The 14,190-nt window shown below is 37.9% G+C and overlaps 1 protein-coding gene across 2 annotated transcripts in view; it reads right to left on the reverse strand.

Annotated features, from left to right (window-relative positions):
- The window catches only part of fap (fibroblast activation protein, alpha), an 83,507-nt gene extending 70,720 nt beyond the window's left edge, over positions 1–12,787 (reverse strand). The window contains exons 1-3 of one of the 2 annotated variants that reach the window (XM_043693869.2): positions 12,375–12,787; positions 11,986–12,073; positions 1,686–1,724 (exon numbers count right to left, since the gene is read on the reverse strand). In XM_043693869.2, coding sequence (XP_043549804.2) covers positions 1,686–1,724; positions 11,986–12,073; positions 12,375–12,380 — 133 coding nt within the window. In that variant the 5' untranslated portion in view covers positions 12,381–12,787. The remainder of the gene's footprint in view (positions 1–1,685; positions 1,725–11,985; positions 12,074–12,374) is intronic. The other variant, XM_043693870.2, reaches the window with a different exon arrangement.
- Positions 12,788–14,190: the final 1,403 nt, after the last annotated feature.

Below are 14,190 nucleotides of genomic sequence, written 5' to 3' on the forward strand. Positions count from 1 at the left end.
ATCATTCTTAGAAATATTACACAACCATACAAAAATGATTATCACAGTTAACAGTGCCAAATAAATGAGCTATATTTTTGACTTCACATTCTGGAAGCATAGTTAAAGGTGAAAAGATACATACCCATAAGTTTTAGTTGATTAAAAATCAGGATTATTATATAAATGATGTGCTATCAATTCTGCCAGATCAGGGCCCAGACAGTGGAGTTAAAATACATCTATCAAGTTTTGCAATTAGTTTTTTTTTCCTCAATGCCATCAATGCAAAACATTTTTAAATAGAGAAAAATAAAAAGTATTGGTTGCGTGACACCAGATTCAGTTCCACAATTCCGTCAATTATAGAACAGAAGGAGAAGGTAAGACATGTTTCAGGAGAATGAATGCCTTAGAGTGTAAGACAAAATTATGAGTGTTCATTGCACAAGTTTGGAAAAGGTAAATGGTGCATTCAGGGTTCAATACTACAAAAGGACGCACTTCTGTATCTGGAACTAAAATGGTTTGTAGCGTGTAGGGAAATGTACACTACACTTCATACTGTCACATTTGCAAATGTTACGCATGAAATTCTGCAAGTGTGACTTTATAGACTCAATTAAATTATTCTGTTCAAATCACCAGGCCAATTCACTCCAAAATATGCAGGTATGAAACAGCTAATTACAATCCATGGATGGGTAAGAAAAGTGATGAATCCAACCACAACAGCAACAAGTCCAAACAGTAAAATTCCTTGTTTATGGAAAATAAATATAACTGCCAGAAACCAAATCAGACGCATCATGCAGGTACAGTCTTGTCATTGGACCCAGCCTTAGTTATTCCCCCAACAAGGCTTTTAAATGCAGACACAATAAATTCATAAAGAAATACCCAAATATAAAACAAAACTCACCATATTTCATAAATTGATTCAGTTATTGGCCTATTTTTCTAAGTTTGTTTATTTTGTATCAGTGTTATCATGGGGTGTCTCATATGGATGTTCTATTTCATCTGAAAGCTGCATCTCAATTGCCAGCTTTGGGAATTGTGCCTAGACGTTTACTGCAGAGTATCTGAGAAAACATCAAAACCTTATTCCAGCTCCTTGACCACTCATGCACATGGCTACAAAACGTCTAATAGCACTACAGTGCAGATATTATATTTAAATTGGGACATTTTTACACTTTTGCAATCATGCATCATTTCATAGAAATAAAGGACAGCAGTGGACCACGTACTTCCTCAAATTTTTTGTCCTTCTCAGTTAGATCATGGCTGGTTGGTACACTAACTGAATGTAACCGCCATTATTCCATTTTTCTCATATCTTTAACAAGAAAATTTTGGAAACTTCAACTGCTCCAGAATGCACAGCCTTTCAAGGAAGAACTTGTTTCTTTTGTCTTTTGTGTGGAATGCATATTCCTAAGTTGCCAGCTCTAATTTTAAGCTTCAGATCATTTTTTTTAATGAAGTTGTATCAATGACCCAACTGAATATGGGCTACAATGAATAAACTAAAAGCATCTACTCAGGTCATTGAACTGTATTACTGCTTTGCTGTTGATTTGCTGGACTACCACCTCTACGCTTTCATTTAGACTCAATGACCATGTATTCTGTTTTTGTACACAATAATGATCATAACTTGTAAGGAAAAATTACAAATGAACTTGACTTCTTGAACTTACGGGAAAACATGTATTTGTCCAAGTGTATCCATTTAGGTTCTGAAAGAAAAGGAAAAAGTCCCATAGAGTTAATAGTATGAATACATCTATTTATGTATAACTTGAGGTGTGAAAAATGTTCTTCCAGAGCCCAAAAGGATTGTTAAGACAGATAGTTTAATTGGATGAAATTTTAGGAGTTTAGTACTTGACTTGGAGAAAATGTGGAGGGGGAGCTAAAAGTTAGCAAATTAGAATTTTAATTGTGTGAAGGCCACAAAATTTCCTCCACCATCCCTAATGTTATAGATAATACATGCAAGCCAATTACTTGTCTTAGAAAGATCCAAGTATTAATCCACAATCTGCTAAATTAGTATATCTCATCAGGAAGTACTTTGGCTATTATAATTGTCTGTGATATCCCCAGGTAAGGAAGAGGAAAAGCTGATCAGGCCTCTTGTTCCTGATCATGATTAAGTGACCTTCTTATATGCATGCAAATTTTGGGAGATGACAGAATTAAGCTCAGGGACTGGTAGACACACAAATAATTAGCTTCCCAGCATTCACTACTGGAACAAAAATTAAAGACCGGCTGCATGCCAAGGTACGAAATCACATTTCACCTACGCTGTGTTATTTTCAGGAGACCTGGAGGAATAAGGTAATTTGTGAGACAGAAAATCAAGGAAATCAGAAAGGAAAATCAGGTGCAGCAGTCTTCCAGACAATAGGAACCACACTGCAGTGATTTTCTGTACCATGTCATTGGGCATCTAAGAGTCCACCATTCTGTTGTGTGACTGAAGTAACATATGCCAGAAAAGCTCAGAATTGGTTTCCTTTCCTTCAGGTAGTCAGTCAGTCAGTCAGTCAATGTTGGTTATTACAGCAAAACAGCAGTTTTATGGCCATTTTCAATGATTTGAGCTTTTCAGTTGTCAGATTTGATAACTTGAAGACAAATTCTCAAATTGTCAGGATCTGAACTTTTCTTCTCTGATTTATAATTCAGGCCTCTGTTTATCAAGTCATTGGGCATGTTATTACCATTCCTGGAGGTTTCCCTCAAGGGTAACCTATCCCTGTTTCGCCACTTCTATAATCAAGTTTCAGGTGAAAGGGATCTGGTGAACTTTTGACTTGCCTGCAATTAAAAGTCCTTTAAGTGGCTACGTTTGGCCACTTAAAGGCCTGAACTCACTACCATCCTGATTGCCTGCCAATGAGGCAGGCAAGAAGTATAGCTAACTTCCTGAAAAGGAAACCATGTAACCTGCTTGAAGTTTAAGAGGATCTTGAACTCCCCCCTCTGGGGAAATTAGAGCTTTGGATGGGGAATAAGTGGGAGTTTTCTGAAATCCATCCTCTTCTTTTGCCTCCATACCCCATCAGACCTCTCTCTCTACCATCACCCTGCAAAGAAAAGCAATTCTTACCTCAACTCCAATTGGTCGACAACTTCTAGTAACTCAAGCCGCTTGTGATAGGGAAAGAAATTCACCCTCGCTCACCTCTCAGCTCTTAATGAGCTGCTTGGCAGGCAATCTGATGAATACATTCACAGGTACGAGTAGGGTTTACTTTGTCATCTAAAAAGCTCACCTCAAGGCTTAAAAAAAATTGCACCCATAAAGTTATTACAGCAAGAAACTATATCATTCACCCTAGATATCCATGCCAGCTTACTACAAGCAATCCAATTTCCCCAGTTTACCTCCAGAGCCCTGCTCATCTTTAATCCTCACCAGCAGGCCACAATTTTGGAATTTCTCAACTTCCTCAAGTCTGCCCTTCCTCTTAAAATCAGTGCATCCCAATCGTCACATGATATTTCAAGGCTCGAAAACTGTCATGACCTCTGCAAGAACTGTCAGAGCAAAGGAGGAGGGGAGACGATCTAAAGAGCAGATATGGGTGGGTCAAGGGGTTGGATTTGGGAACAGCCTGAGGGTCCTAACCCTCACTTTGGGAAGCCTTGCCTTAAACCTTTTTAAAAATAAGGCTGAATTGCCCCCTTCCAGATTCAACTGGTCATCTTTCCATTTCAATCTTGCATGTTCCTTGTGTTAGTGTTCTTGGACTTTAATCTGGGCTGTCAATTGTTAGGCTATGTAACCCCATTGTATTTCTGATTTCATTTACAGAGGAATGAATCATATTGTATAGCACCCACACAGCTGGTTGTGCAATAGTGTAGCAAGATAAATACTAAAGGTTAGCTCTTTTAATAGTGCTAATCAGCTAATTAAAACAAAAAACACTTAACCCTTTACAATAGTACAAGAAAGAGAAGGATAGCTATTGAATGGTGCCATACTATTGCATTCTTTGACTGTTAGATAAAGAAAATTCAAGTTTATTGATTGGACATAGCTTATTTAAAAAATATCAGACTATTTAACTGCAGAATGTGCGATTGAAAAAATGCAATATCTAGCAAGTTCTTGCGGTATTGCATTGTATTTTATTACTTAATCTATAAATCAGATGTAGCACATTTTATTTGGAAGTACAGAGAAGTATAGGAATTGCTAAGTGAGAAACTAACAAACTCCATTTAGTTCACCTTTTATGATCCCAATAGTTGACTGATGTAATAGGAGGAAATTAATTGACCAATCACAGCAATCTCTATGAAAGCATCGCCAGCAGATGCAAAACATGACACTAGAAAACCCCAGGGTGGAGAGTTTTAGGAGCCGTAAAACAAGAGACAGATCCCATATTTACATGTCTCAGATTAACCAGGATGCTTGGGAGATTTTAGCTTTGATGGATTGTGGATATTCCTACTGGAGTGGTTTCTTTAAAAGAGGTCACTGAAGGTTCACAGTGGACATCGAAGATTTTTTAAAAAGACTGCCTAGAAATCTCATACAATAGATAACTGCTGTAGATTTTATTGGGGAGAGGGTGCTTGTGGTCCAGTGGTACAGTCCCTTCCTGAGCCAAGAGGCTCACCTGCTTTAGAGGTTCAATCTCCAAACATCTCTGATTAAAATATCTAGACATTGCTGGAGCAGTTTTGAACAGCAAAAGTCGTGGAGAGCTGCTTGTTTTATCTGTTTCAGATGGATGGAAGCTTGCTTTGAACAAACTGAGTTGGAGGAAAACTTGCCAAGAACAAGCTGCTCAGTCAGTTTCTCTCACTTCTTAGTTCAGAACTTGTTTGTTCTTTTGAAAGAATGATTGAAGAATCATCTTAAGGTGTGACTGCAGAGACCACCATAGTGACTTCATCACCACTGTCAGAACATCACAGCAACAGAATCCAGATTACTTTGCTTTATCCTTTAGCCAATAGGTTCTTCTTTGTTTTAAGGAGGCCAAGCTCTGCAGAACTTTTATTTTATTTTTTTAGATTAGATTAGATTACATTAGATTACTTACAGTGTGGAAACAGGCCCTTCGGCCCAACAAGTCCACACCGACCCGCCGAAGCGTATACCACCCAGACCCATACTTCTACATTTACCCCTTCACCTAACACTACGGACAATTTAGCATGGCCAATGCACCTGACCTGCACATTTTTGGATTGTGGGAGGAAACCGGAGCACCCGGAGGAAACCCACGCTGACACAGGGAGAATGTGCAAATTCCACACAGCGAGTCGCCTGAGGCGGGAATTGAACCCGGGTCTCTGGCGCTGTGAGGCAGCAATGCTAACCACTGAAAAGAAAAATCTTGAGCATGTGACAAAGGGGTGGGGAGAAGGGGCAGGAGAGATATGGGGACATTCACAGGGTTAAGCTTTTATACTTGTAAGACACAAACAATATGGAGTTCCACAAATTTGGAGTACAACTACTTAACCCAATTTTGTTACATTCCCCACTCTCTCCTAGCCATCTCTTTTTGCCTTTCCTTTCAGCAGAGCGGACCCATTTTCTCCTTCTTGAACCTTTACTTACACTCTTTTTACATCTCTATCCCTCCTTTGCCACCATTATCACAAAAATAAGTTACTTGATCTAACCACAATATTTGTTTGCAATTCTTCTATCTTTATTCTTGAAAGGCATGATCTAAACGTGATGAAGCTTTCAGTATAGTATTAAGTAGGAAATTCCAAATTATTGACCAAAGGCAATGAAAAAAAAAGTGGTATACAGACATGTATTGAGAATTTGCTTCTTTGAGGGTACTTGGAAATAATGGTGTCTCACAACATTTCCCTTCATCAAGGTAGAAATCATAGAACAGGTGGCATCTGAATAAGATGCAGTTCTCCTTTTAAGAATGTTTAGTGAAGCATTTGATCCTAGTATCATTATGTAATAATTATGGAGTTTTTTTGCAATACGTTAGGATCACTACTCTTTCTTAAAATAGTAATCACATGGACTTTAGTGTACAGAGAGTAATTTTGAAGATGATACTAAATTCACACATTGGGAGAAGATTTGTAGCTCAGGTGCTCGTTGTTGTGGTTCTGTTCGCCGAGCTGGGAATTTGTGTTGCAGACGTTTCGTCCCCTGTCTAGGTTTTTTTTTTCATATAAACTCACATATATTAAATAGTAAGGATGATAGCAATACATTTCAGAAATATAGTTCTGTCTTTCGATCTGGGCACCATTGCAATATGTTCCACTTTCTTCTTCTCCCCTCTTTTCTCCCACCACCATTTCTGTCTGTCAACAGGATAAAAATCACAATTTCCTTCCCCTTTCGGTTCTGAAGAAGTCATCCTGGACTCGAAATATTAACTCTGTTCCTCTCTCCACAGATGTTTACAGATCTGATGAGTTTTTCCAGCACATTCTACCTTTACTTCAGATTTCCACAACAGCAGAAATTGTTTTTTTTATTAATATTCTGTTGTTTTTATCTCTCCCTTTGATGACTTTGCAGATATCTTGCTTTATCTTATCTCCACTATTATAATGCAGTCAAAATTTATTTTCCTATCTCTTAACTAAATCACCATACAGAGTACACCTTATGCTGTGATAAACTTCTTAGTCACACTAAACTCTGACCTATCACTGCTATCAATGTTAGATTGAACAACATAAACTTCCTAGCCCTATCACAATTGCTTCAGATAGTCTTCAGCCAACCAAATGTGAACAGGTCTGGGAGCTAGTGTATAAATTCTATCCATAACTTGACAATTCACGTTCAGATTAATTCCCTGTTAACATTAAATAAAATATACAACCCTCATTTATCTACAGTCCATGTAAAGATGCATTTTAACTTACACTAAGTTCATTATTATTTACTAACAAATTTGCAAACTGCTATTAATATATATATAGTGATGAATGGTTTGTCCATATTCAATAATTTATCACAATCTATTACTCAAACTTGTTATCAGCTGAATTATTTGGTTACATCTGAAATTTTATTTTGTCGATGTGTATTCGAGAATTTGGCAATTAAAACTTTGCAGCCTTGCTTACTTTTACTTCTAGTGCTCCCAGTTTTGAAAACTCTAATGTTGATGCAAGCTCACATCAAATAAGATTAAAAAAGTGTTTTAAAAAAGAACAGCCTTCTCTCAAGTTAACTCACATTTCACAAACCTGAATAGAACACCTCTTCCCCGGTAGATCTATAGAAATGCATCAGTTTGTGACTTCAGTACACAATAAAAACAGACATCATGGCTCGGCATTATTGGCAGCCCTATTCTGATGAAGAACATTATGTTTTTCAGCAGTGACTATTTATGATCATTTACTTTTTAAAATATATGTGATTGATATTCAGTGATATTTATAGAGATTAAAGCCAACTCATTATTGGAGGTTGAGGTGTTAACAGATGAACGTTTAAAGGAACTGTAAATCCACTCGGCAAATGATAGTTTCAGGGTAATTTTGTCATCTTAGTAATGCAGAGGTCCAGACTACTATCCTGGAGATATGGGTTCAAATCCTACCACAACAATTGGTGGAACTTGAATGCAATTCATATATTTGGAATTGAAAGCTAATCTGAGGAGCATTGACCATGAAGTTATCATTATCCATCTGGCTCATTAAAGTCTTTCCTTGGGAAAGGAAGTCTGCCAGACATGTGACTCAAGATCCACACAAACTGGTTCTCTTTTAGGTGCCTTCTGAAATGGCCTAAAAAGCCATCCATTTCATGATGATGATGGATGGTCAAAAGATGCTACTCTCAGTGGTGCCACATTTCATGAGAGAATTTGAAAAAAAAAGTGTACACTTTTATAAGGTTCAAATCCATTTTAATCAAATGAGTTAATTAATTGTGCAAAATATTATACAAAATAATGTCAATAATATCAAGTATCACAATATCAGTAATTTCAAAGATCAGCAAAATGCTGCAAAATAACTTGAAGCAATTTGAAACAAATAGATTTTATTTTGATTCTTGATAATGAAAGGATGCCTTTGTAATTGCTTTCTGTCCAGCTTGACAAACTGTACCCTCTCAGACCTTGTATATGCACCACATTATTTACATCTATTCCAAAATTCCAGAAAAAGCACCAAATAAAGTTTCAAAGTAAAATGTTTTGGGAAACAATATAGCTTCTGAATCTCCCTCATAAAATAAGTTACTTGATCTAACCACAACATTTCTTCGCAATTCTTCTATCTTTATTCTTGAAAGGCATGATCTAAATGCATACTCTTTACTGTGATGAAGCTTTCAGTATAGTATTAGGTAGGAAATTCCCAAGTTATTGACCAAAGGCAAATCATGCTGTATCTAATAGGTAAAGTGGTATGTAATATCAGTGGAAATTCTTACGAATACAATTAGAAAACTTGAAACATCCAACAACCTAATAAATCTGCATTTCAAACATAGTGACATTGATACTGCAAAAACCTTTCCTCCCAATGAAAACCCTTAAGTGATCATGAAATTGTGACAAAAAGAAATCCTTCTCAAATTGCAAAGACTGACAATGTTATCAGAATTGTTTAAAACTGAGCTTTCATACCCATGAACAACTGTGGTAGTAGATCACTGCTTTTGAAACTCAGCCTTGCATTCATGATGGTCATAAATTTTAGCAGCTACAGACAATTAAGATGAAATAACAAAATGTATCTTTTCCATTTCAAAACAAATTTCCAGTCAATCAGTGGAGTAAAACAAGTGAAACAGCTTTCTTTTAAATGTTTTGTAGCAGAACAATTTTTCTCAAAGATGAAGTTTTTGTGACATTTAAACCACAGTCCATAACAGGACAGGAGGGTTTCTGAAAATATTTTCTCAGTTTTGAATCCATTCTGGCACATTTTCCAATGTAAAAATTAGTCTAACGGATTTCAGTGAAAGTGCTGGTCACAATAGGATGGATAACCTGTTTTTCCAAGTAAAGCATTAGGACAAATCATAACAGTTATAAAGTCATAGAAATGTACAGCATGGAAATAGACCCTTCGGTCCAACTCGTCCATGCCAATCAGATATCTTAACCTAATCTAGTCCTATTTGCCAGCATTTGGGCCATCTGATCAAGATTCCATTGTACTCGGAGGTAACATTCTTTGCTGTCCACTACACCTCCAAGTTTGGTGTCATTTTAAAACTTACTAACTATACCTCCTATGTTCACATCCAAATCATTTATATAAATGATGAAAAGTAGTGGACCCAGCACCGATTCTAGTGGCACACCACTGGTCACAGGCCTCCAGTCTGAAAATCAAACCTCCACCACCACCTCTGTCTTCTACCTTAGGTCTAGTTCTGTGTCCAAATGGCTAGTTCTCCCCGTATTCCATGAGATCTAACCTTGCCATCCAGTCTCCCATGAAAAGCCTTGTCAAACGCCTTACTGAAGTCCATATAGATCATGTCCACCACTCTGCCCTCATCAATCCTCTTTGTTACTTCTTCAAAAAAACTCAATCAAGTTTGTGAGACATGATGCCCCAAGCACAAGGCTATGGTGACTATTCCTAATCAGTCCTTGCCTTTCCGAATACATATAACTCCTGTCCCTCAGGATTCCCTCCAACAACTTGCCCACCACCAATATCAGGCTCACTGGTCTATAGTTCCCTGGCTTTTCCTTACCCTTTTCTTTAAGAATGGCACCACGTTAGCCAACCTCCAGTCTTCTGGCACCTCACCTGTGACTATCGATGATATAAATATCTCAGCAAAGGGCCCAGCAATCACTTCCCTAGCTTCCCACAAAGTTCTAGGATATACCTGATCAGGTCCTGGGGATTTATGCTTTCATGCTTTTCAAAACATCCAGCACCTCTGTAATATGGACGTTTTTCATGATGTCACTATCTATTGCCTATATTCTGTATCTTCCATGTCCTTCTTCACAGTAAACACTGATGCAAAATACTCGGTCAATATCTCCTGCGGCTCCACACAAACGCTGCCTTGCTGATCTTTGAGGGACACTACTCTCTCCCTAGTTACCCTTTTGTCCTTAATGTATTTATAAAAACCCCTTGGATTCTCCTTAACCCTATTTGCCAAAACTATCTCATGTCCCCTTTTGCCCTCCTGATTTCCATCTTAAGTATACTCCTACTACTTTTGCTGTATACTGTTTTAAGGATTCACTTGATCTCTGCTGTCTATACCTGACATACGCTTCCTTCTTTTTCTTAACCAAAACCTCAATTTTTAAAAATACAGCTACATATAAAACAATATCCAGCAGTGATATTTGAAGCTGGCAAAACATTAAAATCTTGCCTTTCAATGCAGACTTCCTCAGTGGGAAGAGCAACTCTAGAACTTGTAGAGGCAGGGATTAGGGATTTTAGCAATTCTAAAATCCAGTTCAGCACTCATAAGGACAGCCGAGGGAGTGGGAGCTGGGGGTGGGGTGCTGGTGGCAAAGTGAGGTTTACCAACTTACATGTAGGCCTCAGAAATGATTTTGTCCTCAGAAATCATGTCCCACACTTTCAAATAGGTCCCAAAACCAAGAGAGGGAGCAGAAAAGATTTGTTACAACACAAGGAATGACAGATTTCAGTTATTTGTTGAGAGAAATTGGATTTTATTCCTTACATTACAAAGTTTAAGAGGATATAAGATAGGGGTGTTGAAATTCATGAATAGTTTCGATAGAGTTTCCATTGGCATAAGGGTTAACGAAAGGACCCATTTTTAAATAAAGGCAGCAAATGCTAGAGCAACTCAGCAGGTCTGGCAGCTTCTTTGGCAAGAAAAACAGAGTTAATATTTTGAGTCTAGTGACCCTTTATCATAACACTGCATTCAAAACATTAGCTCAGTTTCTGACTCCACAGATATTGGCAGACCTGCTGAGTTTCTCCGGCACTTTCTGTTTTTGTTTCAGGTTTCCAGAACTCATTTTCCCTGTTTTATTTGACCTAGTTTTAAAGGTGGTAGACAACAGAGCCAAAGGGGACATGAGGAAATATTTTACTCTCAGCAGACTGTGGTGATCTGGAATGTGCTGCTCAAACAGATATTTTGAAAAGGATGGAAACAGTATTTTTTCAAAGGGAACTGGATAAATATTTAAAGGGGATAAATTAGGGAGTACATCTATTTGTATTGCTGTACCAAAGAATCAGATCAGACACACAAGAAAGGTTACTCTCTTATGTGCCGTACCAGCATTCCTTGTTTGTTGTAATAATCTTATTCTTTTGCAGCTCGCTGTTTTAATTGTGAAGGAAAAATTGGTTTTAATTTGTAGTTTTGATTTAAACCTTGCAGAATTGTGAAGAGGTTTCTCCCAATCCTGAAATGTTAATAAAGATTTAGAATGTGAGTACTCCCACATATATTCTGCAATTTGTAGTAGCCGTCAGTGATAAGAAAATTAAAGTAAGTAATACTGTCTGAAAATGTCATATACAAGTGCAATAGGCAGAACTAGTAAAGCAAATTGAAAACTATTTTTAACAAAAAGATTAGAAATATAAAATATGGGGTATCAATAAAAGACTTACAGTCGATGAAGTACAATATTATAAACAATTAATTATCGAGTTGATTGGCTTAATGTCCCATATCTGTGCCATCATAAATCTAATTATTAGATCCTTCTAACTACATGTAAAATTCGCACTTTGGTGAATTCCTCGCCTCACTGAAATTGTGCACGTGGTATGAAAGTATCTGCACTGCAAATATCAGTCAATATTTACCAAGGATGTGTTTAGAGAAGCATTGATAACTTTTGCAGATTCAACGCACTGTAACACATTAGATTGACATAATGGGAGCAACAGAGCTCTGTACAATCTTGTGTTTTTCCATCAATTTATGCTGGTTCGTGGAAAAATCAACCCTTTCTACAAATAAGAACTGAAGACATCACGAATGACGTGCTCCGATATCTAAACAGCTTTAAACGCACTTACTATTTCCGACCAGAACTGCAATGGGAACTACGATCACGATGATGACGACAGCAGTTGCAATGACCCCCAGCGCAACTTTTAAAACGGTCTGAAATGCAAAGAATTCATGGGAAAAGAGTACGTTGGAAACGCTCTACCAAACCAATGCTCCTTCATTCCCCGTTAGGAGTTAAGCTCGCAAAAAACAAATTCCATCAAACCATTATGATTCGACTAGAATTCCGCTTTGTACAAAGTTATAGTAACGCCACCCCAATAGAAACTCTTCTTTCAAATGCATCTAACGTGAAAACATTTTAAGTGGCTCAAACTTTGCATCTGATTCTGATTGTACTGCATTAAAACAACCTTTCACACCGTGAAATAATTATGTCGCGCTGGTTACTGACCTTCATGTTTGGTTAGTCTTGTTCTTTGGCAGAAAGTGTAAACTTCGTTACGTTTGATCCCTCTTGAACCGTGGCAGAGGCAGGCAATACAGTAAAGTAGCTGGCTGGTCCTTACCCAACGGGTCAGAGACTGATAGCAAATAAAAAACTTTACATGCCCTCGAAATGTGCCTAGTCTTTCTTAGTTCAGTAAACTGTCGTTAAATATTATCTACAGCATTCTCGTTGATCGTTTACGGGTCGTAAATGCAAAGGTTAACTGATAGTAAGTGTAATGTTTCTGGTAGGGTACATTCGAGACACGGATACATATAAGGGAGACAATGATGAAATTGTCATTGCGGAACTATGTATTTTAAGTCAGAAATGAAAAACATGTTGGTGTGGGTAGAACAGCTGCTTCAATAACAGGCTTACCATTCGGGTTGGGTTCACACAAGTCGGAGATTCATAAATAGGACTGAGGCTAGCGTCTGCTAAAGCAACACTACGTTTTGGCTTACTGAGCAAAATAAAAGTCAGATTTTTTTTTGACTTTTGAATAGTGTGACATCATCTGAAACGACAAGAAATGGTCTTGCCAGAAATTCATTTATAATCCCAAAGCAGGATTAATAGTATACAATATTGATGCATGTTTATTTGCATTTGGAACAGATCAGGGTATAACGATATGAATTGCTGGTGCTTCGTTATTAAAGGGGATGGGGTAGTTGGTTAAAAAAAACTTTTTCTGTCCCATTTGGAGCGCAGGTTTGCAGCTGGTAACTGCTGCGCCTAAATGTTCCCCTTGAGGTGAGTTAAGCACGGGGGCATAGTGGTTAGCACTGCTGCCTCGCAGCGCCTGAGACCGGGGTTCAATTCCCGCCTCAGGCGACTGACTGTGTGGAGTTTGCACGTTCTCCCCGTGTCTGCGTGGGTTTCCTCCGGGTGCTCCGGTTTCCTCCCACAGTCCAAAGATGTGCAGGTCAGGTGAATTGGCCATGCTAAATTGTCCGCAGTGTTAGGTAAGGGGTAAATGTAGGGGTATGGGTGAGTTGTGCTTCGGCGGGTCGGTGTGGATTTATTGGGCTGAAGGGCCTGTTTCCACACTGTAATGTAATGTAATCTAATCTAATCTACTGATGTTTCATTTAAAACAGTCAATATCAATCAAGGGGATAAATACACCAGCAAAAATTTCAAACCCAAACAAAAAATATCCCTCATAGAGTAAGAGTTACAAATGTAAGGCACAGAACAGAAATTTAAACAAAATACTGGAATTACATACGTGATGAAGATAAACAGTACCTCTCTTCATGCCCTTGAGTATTAGTTAACTGCCGACCCTGCTCTTTCGTGAACAATATGAAATAAATTAAACACACGAGTACCCAAACATCTGTCAGAATCCAGCAAAATCTACAGAATCTGTAGATTTAATCACAGAACTAAAGCATTTGGGTTTTAATGATATTGCTGATATAAGAAACTCTCCCTGGCTGCTATGTTTATTACCTAATCATGGCGGTGTTACTGCGCAGGAGAAGGCCATTCGGCCGGTGTGCCTGTGCTGACTTATTAATTGAGCATCATTACCCAGTGGCAATCTCCTGTTTTTCTCCCCCACATTATTGCTCTTCCTCATTAGTTTTACCCAAATCATCATCCTATGGCCTTTTACGTGTGTCAATCAAAATTACCTCACCACCCTATCAGACAGCATTCCATTCACTCACTTATGACTGAGTGAAAAACATTTCCTCGCTTACTTTGCACATCCCTTTAAATCTATGCCCTCTTGTTCTTGTTCCTTTTACACATAAGAACAGTT

Source organism: Chiloscyllium plagiosum, unplaced genomic scaffold (genome assembly GCF_037043375.1).
Source record: "Chiloscyllium plagiosum isolate Xiang-an unplaced genomic scaffold, Cpla_swu_hap1 HiC_scaffold_7, whole genome shotgun sequence".
In the NCBI taxonomy this organism is placed as follows: domain Eukaryota; kingdom Metazoa; phylum Chordata; class Chondrichthyes; order Orectolobiformes; family Hemiscylliidae; genus Chiloscyllium; species Chiloscyllium plagiosum.